Below are 17,847 nucleotides of genomic sequence, written 5' to 3'. Positions count from 1 at the left end.
TTTCCACCCACTCTTGAGGGTCTCCCATCACAAAACTTCAATAATAATGAAGTAACTCTCTCCCACCTTGGACTGTCCGCACTTGCAATACTGGTCCCCCTTAGTCTCTGAGAACAAGCCCACTTGAATTAGGCATGGACTTGCCTGCTATTGCTGTTTTTCTTCCAGGAAGGACTTTTATAGTGACTCTGAATTCTTTTTTTTTTTTTAAAGTGATACTTACATTGTTTGTGACCTCTCCATTTTACTAAGTTTTACTTACCTGTCAGTTTATTGCTTCTCTAAACCTTTCCATAGTATAAAGAATAAAAGTGTGCATTGTACCCAAGAAGCACCACACTCCCCCCTCCTTTGAGCTTGACCTGGGCTGCTCTGCCACATCTATCAGTTGGAGACCCTGCTGAGCTTGAGGGATTCACCAGTAGTACCAAAGTCAGGAAGATATACCCGAGGACCCTGACCACAGGGTCGTAAGGAAATAGGACAAGGCCCAATTTGCATGTGGTCTTTCTCCTTCTGTTAGGATATGGCAGACTAAAAAAGGATCCTCTGAAAAGTTGCCCTGGGCAATGCCAGAGGATTTGATCAATTCAAACATTCTAGCCACCAATCTTCAGTTATGCTAACGTCACGATCGCCTCCAACTCAATCTGTGAGCAACTGCACTTCTAACCTATCTATGCTTTGCAATTTGGGCACAAGCAAAATCCAGGTTATCCAAAATGAGGTCGCCAGAGGCTGAGACTGACAGCAAGAGACCACACTGTTTAGGCGTTTAAATCTCTACACTGGCTCCCTGTGGCTATTATAGTTCGCTTCAAAACTCTTTGTATCAACCATCCATCTTATTGAGTGTCCACACTAAACTACCTCTAAGAAGTAGAAAATAAATGAAAACTACTGTCTTACATGCCTCATGCAGCCTTCTTCCTCTTTTTCACTGTTATCAGCCATACCAGGAAAAATAATCTTAGTGGGAGATGGCTTTGCACTGCTGGTGCCACAATTTGAATGAACTACCTACCAATATCCGAGCAGAGGAAATGTATTTGCTGTTCACATTTCTTTTCAATACAACCCTCAGCATGAAACCAGGAATCTGGTCTTCACTGGATAGCAAATGTATTGTTCATAAACTATGATGTTTTGGTTCCCTTATAACCTCATGCACTTGCTTCCTTTGTTCTTGCTGGCATTTATCAGTCTATCGTCTACCTCTTGTAGCACTTACATTCCTGTCTTATTCCCTGGCAATCCTACCTTTCTGCCTTTACTGATCTGAATGTTTCAAGGCTGTGATAATCAGAATACTTCTTTCCACCCCCACCTCCCTTTTGGAACGCTGTGAAGTTCAAGTGACCAAAGCTGGCACCTTATACCAATCCAATAACAAAAATAAATAAAAACCATTGCCTGCTTGATGGGCTCTAAAACTGGGTTCTCAACTGAGCCAGTAGTTGATACGCAACAATTGACATATCATCAAAACCACTCGCAGCCGCTTCCCATACCTCCTCGGTAAGCGTACTTGCGCAAAGTCTGTCAACGTCAGTGTGTCTCTTGGATTCATGTGACATGTTAATCTTTTCTAATTGAACACGACACATTTTTTTTTCAAAGTAAAATGATATCTTGCTTGAAAAGAATATGATACTCACAATTTACAAAACCAGAGTTGGGATGACCCAGTCTCGGATGCTGCAATGTTACCAAAATCACTTATCAGACTTCTTTCCTCTCTGACCGTCCCTCCCAGATCCAACTTGGGACCTTCCTCTCCTCTATCTCTCTCCACCTGCGGTGTTCCCCAGGGGTCCAACCTTTCTCCTGGGTTTTTCAACCAATCCCCGGCACCCCATTGCTGCTCTCTGTTCCAACTGCTAGTGCTATGCTGATGACACCCAACTCGCTTTCCCCTCTGCCGCCTTTTCTCCTTCTCTCATCCCGGATTGTCTGAGTGGTGCGCCTCCAATGATCTCTGCCTTAATGCCAGAAACACGGAGATCCTCCTCATCGGCACACCTGCGCCCCTCTTTCCCGCCACTCTCTGGCCGGCCTCCCTTGGCCCTCCTCCTCCTACTCCCACTTGTGAGGCTAAGAACCTCAGGGTTATCTTCGACTCATCACTCTCCTTCTCTCCTCATATTGTCTATTTGTATGTGCTCTAATATGGATCTCAAACTGCCTAATTCAAATGATGTTCCCCCTATGCACTTTCTGCCACCCCGTTTCAGCCCGTCTCCAGCCCCACATGCCAGAACACCTACAGCATCCCACAATCTCACACACCGCTTACCCAATACCCCACATAATCCACAAAGCCCACCAGTACGCCCTCAGCTCCTCACATGTCCCCGGCCTACAGACATAAGAAATCAATTGCTAGGAACCCACTCTGGACATAGTGCAGCCTCTTACAAATTGAAGCAAGTAAACAAAACCCTTCTGCCTACAGCCAGACCCAGGCTGACTGTCCCACCAACAGGCGACAAGGACATTACACCACCTAAACACATCCATAAGAAAAATATCACTCAATACCTCTCCTAGCCAACTCCAATTGTGCTATTAATGCACGCTCCTTACCAGCGCACGCCATCGAGATCCACAATTTAATTACAGACTTGGACCATAATGTGCTCGCCATCACCGAAACCTGGCTTCATGAGGCGTCTGGCCCAGCCAGCTCTCTTGCCCTCCCACCTGGGTTCACCATACTCCGCCAGGACAGAACCACAAACAAAGGTGGGGTGTTGCCCTCATCTTCAAGGAAGCCCTTGACGCCAGACAAATAAAATCATCAGTAGCCGATAACTGTGATGCCTTATCCGTTAAACTATCCCTCTCACCCAACATCTACCGCCCCACTAGCCCGTTGCTAGACTTCCAAGGTAATCTCCTACACCTTTTTTGAGATAACCTAAAAAACAACACCAGAGCACTCATCCTGGGAAACTTCAACTCAGGCTTCAATGACCCAAACGACAAGCAAGGCAAAGCCTTTGCCAAAGCACTCCTTGACATGGGCTTTATCCAAAGAGTCACCGACCCAACGCACACCAAAGGTTGTATATTAAACTAGATTGCTGATCACAACTGCTCAGTAGACATCAGTTCTAATACCCCACGACGTGGACCGATCTTCACTTCCTACACTTCCACATCCCAACTAGAAACCCCACCAAACCTACCTCACCTGTGCCCTCGGCCATGGCCAGATCTTCACGTCTCCTCACCAAAGAAAGGCTCCTGCCATTGCTAGAGGCCCCAGCCTTAAGGCCCCCCTTCAACAACCCTTTGGATTTGTTAGACCTAAGAATTAAGTGACCCAAGATCCCTTAAGTGCGCAGCTTTCGCAAAATGGCAATCCTGCCCATCTGACTCCACACTAGAGGCCTATAGAACTATTGCCAAAGTATACAAAAAAGCCATAACGTTAGCAAAATCCTCAGCCTACAATCTCAGAATCTCCAGAGCCAAATCTGAGTCAAAGGAGCGGTTAGCAATTCACAGAGAACTGACCGTACCTCTAACTAACATTTAGAAAACAGTGAAAAATAAAGCATGGTGCAATAATATTCAAACCGCCATGCTTAACAAAATAAACACCCTCCAGAATAAAATTAACTCCCAATTCAACGCACTGCCCAAAGTTACGGTGCTCCCGGTGCCAGCCGTCACTTTGGATAATGACATACAGCCTTTTGCCTTCAGGAAAGTGACCGACACAGAAGTCATGACCATCATGAAACATATTAAGCCTTCTCCGTCTAAAGGCGATATCTGCCCTGCCAACCTCATAAAAGAGAGTGCATACTCACTAGCCGCATTTCTCACAGCATTTATCAATGCATCCTTCGCCACTGGTATCGTCCCTCCAACCCTTAATGGGTTACACCACTTCTAAAAAAAAAAAATTCCCTTGACCCTGAGTCACCCAATAACTACAGGCCCATCACGACCGTGCCCTTCTTGCCAAAAATTCTAGCTAAATCTACAAATCCAGTATTATCTAGAAACTAACAATATCTTGGGGAAAAGCCAATCCGGATTCCGTCCACATCATGGTACAGAGTCAGCATTACTTGACCGTAAGAACCAATTACAGGAAACAATGGACAAAGGCAAGTCAGCACTGCTCCTTCTCCTCAAATTGTCTGCAGAGTTCAATCTAGTGGACCATAAGATCCTCTGCAGACACCTTAGGGAAGCCACCCATTTCTCCAAGGAAGCCACAGCCTGGATCACTTCCTTCCTTGAAGTAAGATCTATGAGAGTCTTCTCTGATAGGCCTGTGCTGCTCGGCCCCCACCCACTGCGGTGTCCCATAGGGATCATGTACCTCGCCTACCCTCTACAACATTTTCACCTTACCTCTCTTCAATGATCTAAATGAGCACGGCATAGAGTTTACAAACTATGCCGATGATACTCAAGTTCTTCACCCCCTCTTTGGCTCCTATGATCAAGATGCAACCACCCACAGTGAAACCTACGCCCTCATCCAGGCCTGGATGGTGGCCAAGGGTTTGTGGCTCAATGGGGACAAAACAGAAATCCTACTCGTAGGTCCTAAGGAAATTCTTAAACTCGACAATCAATACAGGTCCTTCAGCATTGAGGATACTGTAATCACAGCCGCTGCTGCGGTGAAAACCTTGGGTGTGTACCTTGACTCCACCCTCGCAATGAAAAGGCAAGTAGGCGCCATCTCCTCATCAGCCGCACAACCAAAATAATTAATGCAGTCAAACCTTACCTCTTGTCAGAAAACTGCCTTACCATTGCCAGAGCCACCATCGGGGCAAAGTTGGACTACTGTAACATTCTGTTCTTAAATACCCCTCTGAAAAAAAAATCAGAAAAAATGCAAATCGCTCAAAACAGTGCCCTTAGAGCGGCAATAAGCATTCCTAGGAGGGAGCACATCACCCAAGCCAGACGAGACGCCCACTGGCTCCCAGTTAAAGAACTTATTCTCTTCAATACCCTCGCTATCACCCACAGATGCCTATCCTACTCTGCACCCTGGTACCTGTCAGAAAGAATTCACTGGGTAAACTCCCTTAGACAAAAGCAGGCCCAGCACTTCCACCAGCTCACGGTCCCTAGCTTTAAAAAGAGCCAAAGTCGGAGGAGCAAGCTTTCCTGTGCTAGCTCCAGAAAACTGGAACGACCTTCCACTACCTCTCAGGAAGGAAACCTCCCTCACTGCCTTCCAAAAAGAACTGAAAACCAAGCTATTCAACTAGGAACCTTCTGATGTCAGTTCTTGTAACCTCTGGAACTCACCAGTCCTAATACTGTAAATGTCTGTACTGTGCAAATGTTTCAACCCTGTCCTGCGTTTTCCTGCACCATTTTGTATTCGCATGTACCTAAGTGAATCTTGCATGAATCTTCTGTAACAGCGCCACGTTGCCTCAGGGCCGCTGCCTGCTTTATAAATTCAAATAAATAAATAACTATTACCGACATCTCTAAGAAGTCAAACTACCAATTGCACCTCCTCAGAGGTAATCTTCCTTCTCTCTCCTTCCCCCAGAAGCTCACTGTATCTAGAGCTCTGGTTCTCTCTATGCTGGACAACTGTAACAGCCTCTTTTAAAATCTGCCTGCCTCTGCTCTCCGTCCTTTGCAACTCATAAGGAACAGGACTGCGATACTTGTCCTTGGCATCAATCCCAGGGATCGCATCTCTCCAGCACTGAAATCTCTCAATTGGCTCCCAGTGGCTGCAAAGATCAAGTTCAAGACCCTTTACATTGTCCACAAGGCCTTCTGGGACATGGGACCAAAATATCTCCAGCTTTCTCTTCTGAAGTATCTTCCTACTCAAGCTCTTCGCTCCTCCACCTCCAACTCTTTGAGGGTCTGGCACTTTTCCAAGCAACGAGTTGGGGGCAGATCTCTCTCTCTTTGGCTGGCGCCTACCTCTGGAACAGCCTCCCAGCCCCTCTGAAACTGAGCAGAACCATCTCTGGTTCCGGAAGCAGCTCAAGACTTTCCTCTTTGCTTCTGCCTTCGTCCTTCCGCTAGCTTGTTGATCTCCTGTCTGACTCTGCACTGGTTACCTGGCTACACTCTGAACCACGGGCCAAGGTCCATGCCCTCCCAGTTGCACTCCTGTACTGCCTCCTAGCAACCCTGCACTTGGGGCTGTATCTGCAACCCTACAACCCCCCTACCTGCACTTATCCAACACATGTTTTCTGCACTTAAACCTGCACTGCCACCTGCTGGACGCACTTCTTATTTTCAATGTTTGATCCCATGTCTTGCTCCTCCTCCCCTTCCCCAGGCACTTCTCCTCTTCCCTCTCCCCCGCACTTGCGCAATCTCAGTGTCACTGGACCTAGTAAGATAGTTATTGTCCCCCGTTGTTGCCCTCCACTGCCTCGTCGCGGCTTGAAACACTGGTGTATAGGCGCGCTACAAATAAAATATATTGCTATAAATAAAATATAAAATCTTAAAATCCACATACAAGGAACTGGCATCTTAGATCCAGAAGAGTCGTTTACCAGTCAGTTAAAAGAGGTTTTAGAAGTGTCAATCTGCATTTATGATTGTATTGGTACTACCTGCATCAAGGTACGTGCCAACAAGAGCAACAAGCTGTTAAGATAGATTCACATCTTTGCACGATTTTCTAAAGGATTGCACAACAGATAGACATGATAAAAGCCAAAAATTGTCAACGTGCCATCTTTAAACCTGCAATGCCTACTTCGAACAAACCCAACCATGTATGCGTATTGATCCCTCAAACCTTGGCCATGTTTTGGCCAGTTTCCTATATGCCTGAAAGATGGGCCTGCATTTATTCCCGGGTTTGATCGAAAACCAATAAGAACACAGTGTGGTGGGTCGGAAGGAGTCAGACACACTCCGGACATGTTGACTTTCTTTTGAGGAAATTATAAAGAAAATGCCTAGCTCTCCCTAATGCTAGAGGGGATTCCCTGACTTACTTAAGTAACTAAAGGTGCTCGTCTATCATCAAGAAGTCCAAAGTGAATGACCTCAGTCCTAATACTAACTACCCGACCCTGCCACTAATACAAATAACTAAAGTCAGCCAAAAGAATGGCTCATCTCCTGGTCGTTTCCCTTTGTGCCTTCGTGTCTGCAGCTTTCTTTCAAGGTTTTTATCTTGGCTCCTGATAGTGTCAATAAACAAAATGTGCCGGTTTTAGAAACATGTTGTTTATGCTGATTTTCTCTGTTATGTTCACCTGGACCCCACAGGGGTGTCGATCGGACCCGGACAGCTGCGGTCTCCGTCAACGTGATGCGTAGTGCAGAGATGACTGTCTGGACTGGCCTGCCTAGTCTTGTCTGCTGGACCCGAAGAAATATTTTCCTGGAGACAGGGATTAGCCACCTGTGGGTTTTAGTGATGGCCTCCCAATTGTTCTCGCTCTCCCCCACTAGTCACCTCCGATATCCCCTTAGTATCCTCACCTTGTGTTTGTAAAAGATGAGCTCTCCATCCTGCGTGTCTTGCAGGGGCGCGTAGATACCAGTTACTTCACTGGTTTGAAGGCGTTGGGAGAGTTCCGGTAAGAGCATTGACTCTGAAGTCCCAGGCGGGATTGGTAAGTATCAAGTTCAAAGAGTTCAATGTGCCCGATGTTCACTCTTGTCCCCTTCCTTCTTTAAGTTGCAACTGAGTTTGTGAGAAGAAGGTCTCGTAGCTGCTGCTGGCGTTCAGGTAAGAGTCTGCGTTACCCAACGCTGTCCCGTAACTATTGCATGCGTTAACATGTTGTTTTTCTCCCTCTTTACAGATGCGGCATATGAAGATATGGAGAATAATACCGCCGGTGGTAAATCAGGTAAGCCTATGGTGGTAAGAGGCATTTGTTGATTCCCTTGGCTCACCTTGTTATTCTTGTGCCCCTAGGTGCCGGAGTACGGCGAAGAAATGATGGAGACAGTGCCGGATCGAAAGATGCTGTGAGAACTAGTGAGTATGGCGCCGTGCTGGAGCTGGCGAAGCGACGCCTGCAGGACTGATGTACTTTCCAGGTCGGGAGATGAAATGGATCCGGAATCAGGTAAGGAATTTGAAATAAGTTAGTTTTCTAACCTTGTCCTTTTCTTCCTCTTTATTCTAGGAGCTCCAGATTCGAGGCGGGCGTGGCAGAAGACTGGATGCTGGCTGCAGGCACGGTGAGAGTCACGCTGCTGGATGCAGAATGATACGAAGCATGTGCTGCTGTTCGGGCGTGGTTTAAATAGCCTCCAAAGTAGTCCCAGGAAAGAAGTTCCCCAGGACCACACCCGAGTAAAAAATAGTCCCTGTAGTAAAATAGTCCCATCCAGGCCTCACGTTGGCTTGGATTTATTTGCAGCATGGTCTGCATGAGGTAAGTAATGTCTATGAGCCTGGCGCCTATGGCACCAGGACTGATTTTTATTACGAGCCTGGTGCCTACGGCGCCAGGACTGAACCCAGACAGCCCCTAACTGGGGCTGCTGGGGTTTTTGTAAATGTCTGGATGCCTGCTCCCGGGGCTGATGGGCTTGATCCGGATGCCCGGGGGTAGGCATCATGACATTCTCCGACACCCTCTTTCAGTTTCCTTCATTAGCTCTTGTAGCACATCTCAACTGTTCATAATCTTTTTAGTTTAGGCTTATAATGATTCTACTGAAGATGCTGTCCACAGTTAGGGCTGGGTGATATATCGATATATTTTCAAAAGCGATATAGGATTAGACAATGGGCTGTATTAAGGGTCGCAGCCGAACTCGTAACACTGTTTCCGCCGCCTGATTTGCCGGTGCCACCGGGAAGTCCCGGCGGCCCGGCTATCAGGCAGCAGAAAATGTCATTGCCCATTCCCATGCAAGCACTAGCACCATTGCCAACGGTGCTGGTGCTTTCGTGACAACTCCGCCTACCGGGCAGTTGCGCTCGGCAGGTCAGACATGCCGGGCACAACGGCCCAGAAAGGCAGAGATGGAGTGTGGCGGTCCGGAAAGGGTGCTGGTACGGTGCGACCGGCACCCGTATTTCCAGACTGCTACAGTCGGAAGGAGGCCCAATGCTGTTAACACTGATATATATATCAGTCACCCATTAAATTAAGATGACAAATCAAAACGTCACTCAATACCTACTTCAGTGCATATAGGGATGTATAACCAAGTTGTGTTTTGCATTTACTGTTCAGTTTTAGTAATGTTGGCGTCTCACAAGTGAGCAGTCAGCTCACATAAACAACACCGAGATATATTGTATGTCGCCATTCAGCCCAAAAATAGATACGACTTTTGGTCTGTATCGTCCAGCCCTACACACAGACTTTACTTTGCTTTCAGTTTTCCCACATTCTTGAGATCCAACCTTTCCTAGGTTTAATAAGATGTTATCTGTATTAGGAATCCCCCTTTCTTGGGTTCGCTCTACTTTTTCTTGTTGTTTAATTCACTTAGGAGTTTCAAATCATAATTTGTATTACACTTGTATATGGAGTGTCTTTCCCACTCTTCAAAACTGTGTTGCTGTGGTGGTTTGCCCTCTTTCCAGGGTATCCATTTCCACCTTTTCACAGTTTGCCACTCAAGTCTCGCTGTCAAGCACTGTTGTTCCTCACATATCAACTTATTTGGGTTTACTGTTTGAATGTCGTCCTCTGGCCTTTCACGCGTTCCTCTCTTTACACTAGATTCCTCCTGCCTCTCTCGTTTGCACTTGCTCGGGTAACCTTGCGGTCTCACTTCGTGGTCTTCTTCAACGTTCCGTTCCTCGCAACTCTGTCGGCTGATGTGGTCTAGGGATGCTGCCAGCGCTCCCTACTGCAATGGTCTCAGCGTGGCTAGATTGACGTTTGGTGCATCACGGGATGGTCGTGGTCACGTCACTACGTTGTCCAGGTTTTCTCTCCCCGTCCTCACAATGGATTCCGTGATGTCTGCTTCGTCGGGCTGCCAGCATCTTGAGCTGACATTCTTCGCTTTTTTGAACTGTTGCGGGTTCCGCAACATCCTCCTGGTCTGCTTCTCCACAGCGTGTGATCAATGTTTGTTAAATACACTACCAATGATAACACACACACCCTATACTACCACAAATGCACCCTCCGACATGTTGGTTTCTAACTTACTCCCACTTCCGTTCACCTTTCACCCTTTTCCCTATTTCCTTTCCTCTAAAGACTACAGTATGACTTGCTCACCCTCGGAAAAGGGACAATATCCAGACAAGCCTTGGCTACATAAAACCACTACAGTGGTGATAGGCGCTATATAAAAGCTCTTTAACCATAATGTAAAATTACCAAGGATCAATAAGTATCTACTTTGCTTGTAGGTTGAAAGGCCATTATGGGCTGTAAGCAAAACAAATATTGCAAATGGGTCTCTAAATAAAAGTGATGTCCCTATCCACGAAAAAGACATCACATCCCTAGCAGCCGACACCACTAAACCTACGGCGCAAAATATCATCCTAGGAGACTTCAACCTTGGCTATAAGGACACGAGCGACCCACATGCAATCTCTCTAGCCTCGGCACTACTAGAACAAGGTTGTACTCAAGTTAGCACCAAACCCACACATGAAAAAGGAAGGATACTTGACGGGGTTGCGGTTACAAATTGCACCATCACCCTACCTGATCCAACTCCTCTAGTATGGTCAGACCACCATCTTATCACCTTTGAATTGCATATCAACAACCTGGAAAAGAAAGAGCCCATTATTGCTCGCCTTGCCTCACAAGGAATAAACGCAACATCACAGCAGACGCTCTAGTTCCATTGGTAGCCCCCCTACTCAATGCCCTACAGGACACCAATGATCCTAACAAGCTAATTAACACCTATAATGAGACCATGACTAAAGCCATTGATACTATTGCTCCACTAAAGTTACGCAAAAGTAAACCCATAGCCCACCTTAACTCGTGGTTCACTCCAGAGCTAAAAATACTCTGCACTGAAAAAAGAAAATGTGAATCACGTTGGAAATCATCCCCTACACTGGAAAATAAAACTAACCTTGCCATCATTACTGCTACCTACAAAAATAAGATAATCCAGGCCAAAAAAGAAACCTATAATGACAGAATAGCTCAAGCCAGTTCCAGTACTAAAGAATTATTTAACATCCTAAGAGAACTAGAGAACCCCAACCCACCGCCAGACACATGCACTAAGGACAAAGCCTGGTGCACCAGCATCCAAAATGCCCTCCCTAACAAAATTAAAGGTCTGCAAACCAAAATAGCTGACAAAAGATCCCAACTAACAGTCACTACACCAGCACCCACTACCACCCCTCACACTAACTCAGGTTTCACGTTAAAAAAAGTCACCATTCCTGAAGTCCACAAAATCATTGCGTCTCTTAAACCATCTAACTGTAAGGGCGATAGTTGCCCAGCTCAGATTATAAAAGATGCAGCTAGAGATCTTGCCCCATTCATTACTAAACTTGTAAACTCCTCCTTCTCGAACAATTCCGTCCCAAGTAACCTCAAACTGTCTGGGTTCTACCACTACTGAAAAAACAGATCCTAGACCCGGCTATACCCACCAACTACAGGCCAATTAGGACAGTCCCCTTCCTACTGAAAATTCTGGACAGAATAGCCTACTTGCAAATACAAGACTATCTTGAAGGTCACAAATTACTCGGTACCCATCAATCTGGCTTCAGACCTCGGCATGGAACGGAAACTGCACTTGTCGACATTAAAAGCCAGATTGATGAATTGAAAGACAAAGGAAAGATGGCCATCATACTTCTACTCGACCTCTCTGCGGCTTTTGATTTGGTGGATCACTCTATACTTTGCAACCACTTATCCTCTGCGGCCCACTTCTCTAGCTCTGCAGTTGCCTGGATCCAATCTTTCGTCGCTAACAGAACTATGCGCGTGTTCTCACTGTCAGCAGCTGCTGACCCCATCCCCATCACCTGCGGAGTCCCCCAAAGATCCTGCGTCCCGCCCACTTTGTACAACATTTTTACTAAGCCAGTATTCGACAAACTGGACCGTCTGGGTGTCACCTACACAAATTATGCAGACGACACCCAGATACTCCTACCCCTCTCAGGAAGCTATGATACAGACGTTGCACGGATTAACGAAGTCTACATCATCATTCAGGCATGGATGGCCACACATGGCCTCTGCCTGAATGATGATAAGACAGAACTACTCCTAGTCGGATCATCTAATAACCTTCTCAAATTAAGTCCTCACTACACAAATATCGTTATCGATGGGAACAGTATACCCATAGCCAAACATGTAAAAACTTTAGGTTTCTACCTCGATACCCAGGCTAACCTAACCAAGCAGATCAACATGACCTCTTCGGCCACAGCCTACACTGGCAAGTTGATCAGAGCCTGTAGACCTGTACTATCTCCCACCAGTTGCCTTACTCTGGCGAGAGCGCTCATACAATCCAAACTGGATTATTGCAACAGCCTTTATCTAGGAGCAAACAAGTCCACTTTAAATAAACTACAGATTATGCAAAACAACGCGCTTAGAGCAGCTTTGAATATTCCTAAAAGAGAGCACATCTCAGAAGTTAGAAAGCAACACAGGTGGCTCTCTATACGTGACAGAATAGCCCTAAAAACAATCTGCCTCACAAACAAAGCGATTAACTTTCAAGCCGCCCCCAATCTCACAGACAAGTTCACTTGGAAGGTATCCAATAGATTCACCAGATCATCTAACACGCCATCCCTGGTGGTGCCTAGATACAACCTAAAAAGAGTTGGAGATTCGAGCTTCCCGGTATTAGCCGCCCAGCTTTGGAACTCTCTCCCACAGAACATCCAAACCATTCAAACCTTCAACAACTTCAGAAGTCATGTTATCATTTGGATTCTTAACAAAAGACAAAACATTAGCTCTTGATACCATTAATAGCTAGATGATCTGCTCATCTAGTATAAGTGTCACCCATCCTATATTACTGCAATGACCCGATGTATAAGATGTATAATGCTTATGTATGTCCTATACTACTGCTATGACGCAATGTATAATATGTATAAATGTACCACTGTAATTTTACAAACTGTAGTAATGCCTTTCAACTGCCTATACTATACCATGTAACCACTTCCACCCTCAAGCGCCCAATTACCTCCGGGTCAGGTGCGCGATATAAATAAAATAAACAAACAAACACCCTGGTGTAATATTGTCCCTGTCTGGCAGTCTGCCGAGAGGGACTGCAGCAACAAAGACTCCATGGTTATGGGCTGTCTCCCTGCACGTGATAACCACCACCCATGCAAAACCTCACGATTGACTTATGCTGAACTATTCCGCATGATGTGTGCCTCTGTTTGAGCTGTCACACTAACACACAGAATTCCCCATTTAGCACACCAATTTCTCCTGCTATAGTTATAGCATCCCATGGTGTCACTCTAACCCATTAGATTGTGGCCGTACTCACCTGCCGGGTATACAATTGTCACTTGATGAACTCAGCTTGCAAAAACCTCAACCCCTGATAAAGCGTTGCCTACACAGAACTGTCAGACTCACGTAGACTATCTATGGTGCTTGTTAAACTGTCATTCAATCTGCCAGTTTTGCGTCCTATGATCTCCTCCTCACCTGAAGCTCCTCCATTTGCCCCCGACATTAACCGATGACACGGCGGTCGAAGACACCGGCACCCCCGGAGAACCAACAGTGCACGCAACATCCCGGCCATCAGTGCAGCGGAAAAGAGGAAAGCTACCTTGACCTCAGACAGCACCGTTCCAACATGTGAGAGTCGCACAAAGGCATCGACGCACTAAAGTGATGTCACTAAGTTAGGAAATGGACAAGCGTAGCGGCCATGCTGGGAGAGGATTCTATTCACTCTTGTGGGAGTTGGGCAACAGACTGAATGCTGCCATCTTGTGGGGGCTAGACAGCACATGATACAAATTCCCATCAGAGAGATAAACCTTTTGTTACTAGGACTCACCCTTGCTATTTCTTGATTTAATGCTAAAACGTAAAGCAAGATACATCAAAATACATTGACTGTGCATTGATTTTTTTTAAATTCATGACTGTTACAGGGGAACTGTCACTTGTGTATTTAAATCATTAAAGTAATTGCCATTATATATACCTGCTTTACTATATTGCCCGAAGGGATGTCAGGCAGTGACGTCTTTGTGGGAGGGCAAAAAGGGGCACTTGCCCGGGCCCCTGAAGGCTGCCTGATCTAAACACGTCAGTTTCCATTGTTCACCAAACATAAAGGGCACACGTCAGGATATTTTATGGCATGCTGCTGAGGCCAAACCCGTCGCCGGTTATTGACAGTTACATTCTGCTCTGATTAATTCATCCTGTAATGCTTCTGTGTTCACTGTGGTATACATAGTTTTTGCATTCACCTCTGCGCAACTCTTGTAGCATTCTGACTTTTCTGTGGGGATCATGGTGATCAGGTGCAATAGCTTAAGTTGAAATGCACATTGATACATTCGATTGCTGGGATGGTTCAGAATATAGCTCAGTGTGTTAAGCACTCGTTGCAGATATCTGTGTTCATATGCAAGATTACAAAACCAAGTTCCAGCAAGCAAATTCAGACATTCCTATGTGATATGATTGTTTATTTATATAGCGCCTATACACAATGTGTTTCAAAGCGCTTCAAGGCAAGGGAGGGAACAAGGGAAAATACAACATTCTTACAGGCCATGAACAGTAAGGATGTGAAATTAACTATCGTACTCGGCCTGACGACATTTCAGATAGTGCAAGAGCTAAGACATAGATAAGGAAGGGAGGGGGAGAGTGGGAAGGAAATGGAAACAGACAGGCGAGTACTGTACTAGGCCTGACGAGTATTTCTGGTAGAGCCGGAGAAAAACAAAAGGTGACGGAGAGGGGTGCAGAAAGGGAGGGGAGGAACAAAACAAGCTACTATCATACTAGGCCTGACGACATTTCAGATAGTGCTGGAGGCGTGGTGGGGAGGAAAAAAAACAGCAATCGGAGGGTGGAGGAAACAGACTAGGTTGCTATCATATTAGGTCCAGGGACAATTCTGATAGAGTAAGTGCATAGAAGAAAGTCAGGGGAGGAGATAGGAAAAGGGAGAAGGGAAAGGAGGAGAGAAAAGAGAGTAAGCAGTCATAAAGAGTGGAGAAGCAAGAGTGGAGAGCGAATACAATTGCAGAAGTCATTACTAACACATAATGTTGCAAGCCAGGATACAAGATGAAGATGGGAACAGCATGATTCAGGGCCACCATGAGCACAAGATGCAAAGGAAGTCCAGCATGAGAGTTGAGAAAGAGTGACGCACCGTGAATGAATGAAGTCCATAAAAGTCAAATCCAGCATTGGCCACAAGACAGTGATGCTGAAGGAAGGCACCAGGTGGGCGGGGCTTGCTAAGTGGTGACAAAGAGCAGCAGGCAGGAAGGTACCAGGTGGGCGGGGCTTAGGCCAGGTGACCTAGATCCACTTGCCCCTGCTCCCCATCTGCAAAGGAAAAGAAGCTGGAGGGCTCCTTCAGTGGGGAAACAGAGCAGCAAGCAGGAAGGCACCAGGTGGGCGTGGCTTGCTAAGTGGTGAAAAAGATCGGCAGGCAGGAAGGCACCAGGTGGGCGGGGCTTGCTAAGTGGTGAAAAAGAGCGGGAAGCAGGAAGGCACCAGGTGGGCGGGGCTTGCTAAGTGGGGAAAAAGAGCAGCAGGCAGGAAGGCACCAGGTGGGCGGGGCTTAGGCCAGGGGACCTAGATCCACTTGCACCTGCTCCCCATCTGTGGTTGTCTGATGTTGATAACCTGCATGTATATGTACTTTGTTTTGTAGCACATCAGCTGCTATTATCAGCAATGTACCGGCACCAGATAGCAGTTCCTATAAAAACAAACATCAGTAAGGTGACGGTCTAGAAATTGGTTTCTTCAGATGGGTTGTTGTAAAAGTGAGACAGCCACCACTAATGATGAGCATAACGTGTTATTCCTGTGATGCGATTAGCTAATCAAATTCAAGACCGTGCAACCAAGGCGTTCCTTCTCATATTCTGGCTTTGCCAGCAGACGATACAGTGATCCTGGACAAATCATATTATATGACTGACCATACTGCGCTGTGTTCTGTGGAAAGGTTTATCTTCTCACATGCTGGTGGCATTGTTTAAAACATTACCTGAACTATCTTTTTATGTATTTTTTATATATGCCATTTAATTGGAAGGGGTTCTAGACAGAAGAAAGTAGACCAGATATCGCAGGCCTCTGGCAAGCATATTTTAAGGTCTGCTCATTTGACACAAAACAGTTTGCTTTTTTACACAATTCAAAGGTTTATCTGCACTTTTATAAATAACAATTTCACAAGCCTTTGTTTTGGGCCTATTTAAAGAGCTTTAAAATACAAAAGAGAATACCAGATACAATCATTTAAGCTCACACCAGTTAGTATGCTCATACCTGTATACTTTCCTTGATGATGGAGACAGCAAAGCTAGAAGCGGCCCCATTTTGCCTAATATTCTGCTATAACTTTTGTTTTTATAAATTGTCATTTTGAGTTATGTGATTTGTGTACGTTCCAAGTCAGTTCTATAAAATTGGATTCGTTTTTTTATGATAAGAACTGGAAAATAACTGCAAAATAAAGTTGTAAAGTGCAGGAATTGCAGAATGGGTGCAAATCCCAGCATCACTTCTTAACCCATGTGTGATCCCAAGCTTATTTAATCTCGTATTGCCTAACCTGTCAAAATTACTACTCCCTAAAACTTTCAAAAGTTTCACCCCAGAGTAATTTAACTCTCAGGGTATGATCTTCAAAAAAGGCTCACTCATGTTTTCACTGGCTATAGTCTTGCTTAGTGTATAATAATAGTGAGCATTTATATATTGCACACCACAACCACTTGCCTTGCTTTGCTCTCTAAAGGAAACACTACTTAAAAACCATGTCCCTTTTCTAACCTCAGCCTATCTCGATATGGCCACATTCTTGGAGTTTCCAGTCCCCACCCACTATCTATTCAATGGTATATGTAGCTTTCTCCGTACTTCCAATCAGTCTCCTGTGTCCATGCTTGAGCACGTTTGCTTTCTTTAAGGCAGAAAATCTGGGACCTCTGTCTATTCTGGGTTCTGTGCACCTTTTTCATACGATCTCTGTCCGGCATTTATACTATGGTCCGTGTACATTTCTCATGGCCCCTATTGATGAAAAGTGGCCTGTTCCTATATTAGAAAACAAGTACCCTTGTCGTGGACTGCTAATGCTGCCCTTGAAATGCTACTTGTTTATCATTCTTATTGCAGAAAGAATGAATAGGGTAAAGGGACTGAAAGGGAGTAGCCATGCTTATTTTGATCGATGCGAGCCAGCATATGAAGCTATGTATGGGTGGTGATCGCGACGAGAGGGGCGTGCAACCAGATATTCGGACCCCTCAATCCCTTTGATTCAGTGGAGGTATCCATGCCCATGGCCCCAAAAGTGTTTAAGATGGCCCTGATGTCAGATGGTCCATGCTGTTTGAGTGGGGAATGCCGCTATGTAGGTGTGGTGTGTGCTAGGTGGCGCATTTTTAACAAAACAGCACATATGTAAAGGATGTGATATGTCTAAAATTGTCCTTGTAAGGCACATAATCACTTAGCTGGGAGGTCTTGGTGCCACCCTCAGGTGGTACTGGCCATGCTGCTGGCCTGCTGGATTAGATGGAGGTGTAATGCATCGCCCGTGGAAGATCTGGAGTCTCTGGAGACGTGCCTAGTCTGGTGGCTGGGAACGTCTTTAGCAGTCTATGCTTCTCCCAATATGGCCGCCGGCACGTAATTACGTGGGACGCACCGAGACTTCGGT

At 45.8% G+C, this 17,847-nt stretch overlaps 1 protein-coding gene across 2 annotated transcripts in view; it reads right to left on the bottom strand.

The window, feature by feature from the left end:
• Nucleotides 1-13,903, bottom strand: part of TRAP1 (TNF receptor associated protein 1) — a 666,365-nt gene extending 652,462 nt beyond the window's left edge. The window contains exons 1-2 of one of the 2 annotated variants that reach the window (XM_069646854.1): nt 13,611-13,760; nt 10,629-10,693 (exon numbers count right to left, since the gene is read on the bottom strand). Coding sequence is in view for 1 of the 2 variants with exons in the window: in XM_069646853.1 (XP_069502954.1) it covers nt 13,611-13,710 (100 nt within the window). In the remaining variant the exon portion in view is untranslated. Of the gene's footprint in view, nt 1-10,628; nt 10,694-13,610 lie in introns of both variants that reach the window. The other variant, XM_069646853.1, reaches the window with a different exon arrangement.
• Between the last annotated feature and the right edge of the window lie 3,944 nt (nt 13,904-17,847).

This window comes from Ambystoma mexicanum, chromosome 2q, assembly GCF_040938575.1.
Source record: "Ambystoma mexicanum isolate Mex_15411 chromosome 2q, UKY_AmexF1_1, whole genome shotgun sequence".
Lineage (NCBI taxonomy): Eukaryota > Metazoa > Chordata > Amphibia > Caudata > Ambystomatidae > Ambystoma > Ambystoma mexicanum.
This window is presented reverse-complemented; position numbering and strand designations above follow the sequence as displayed.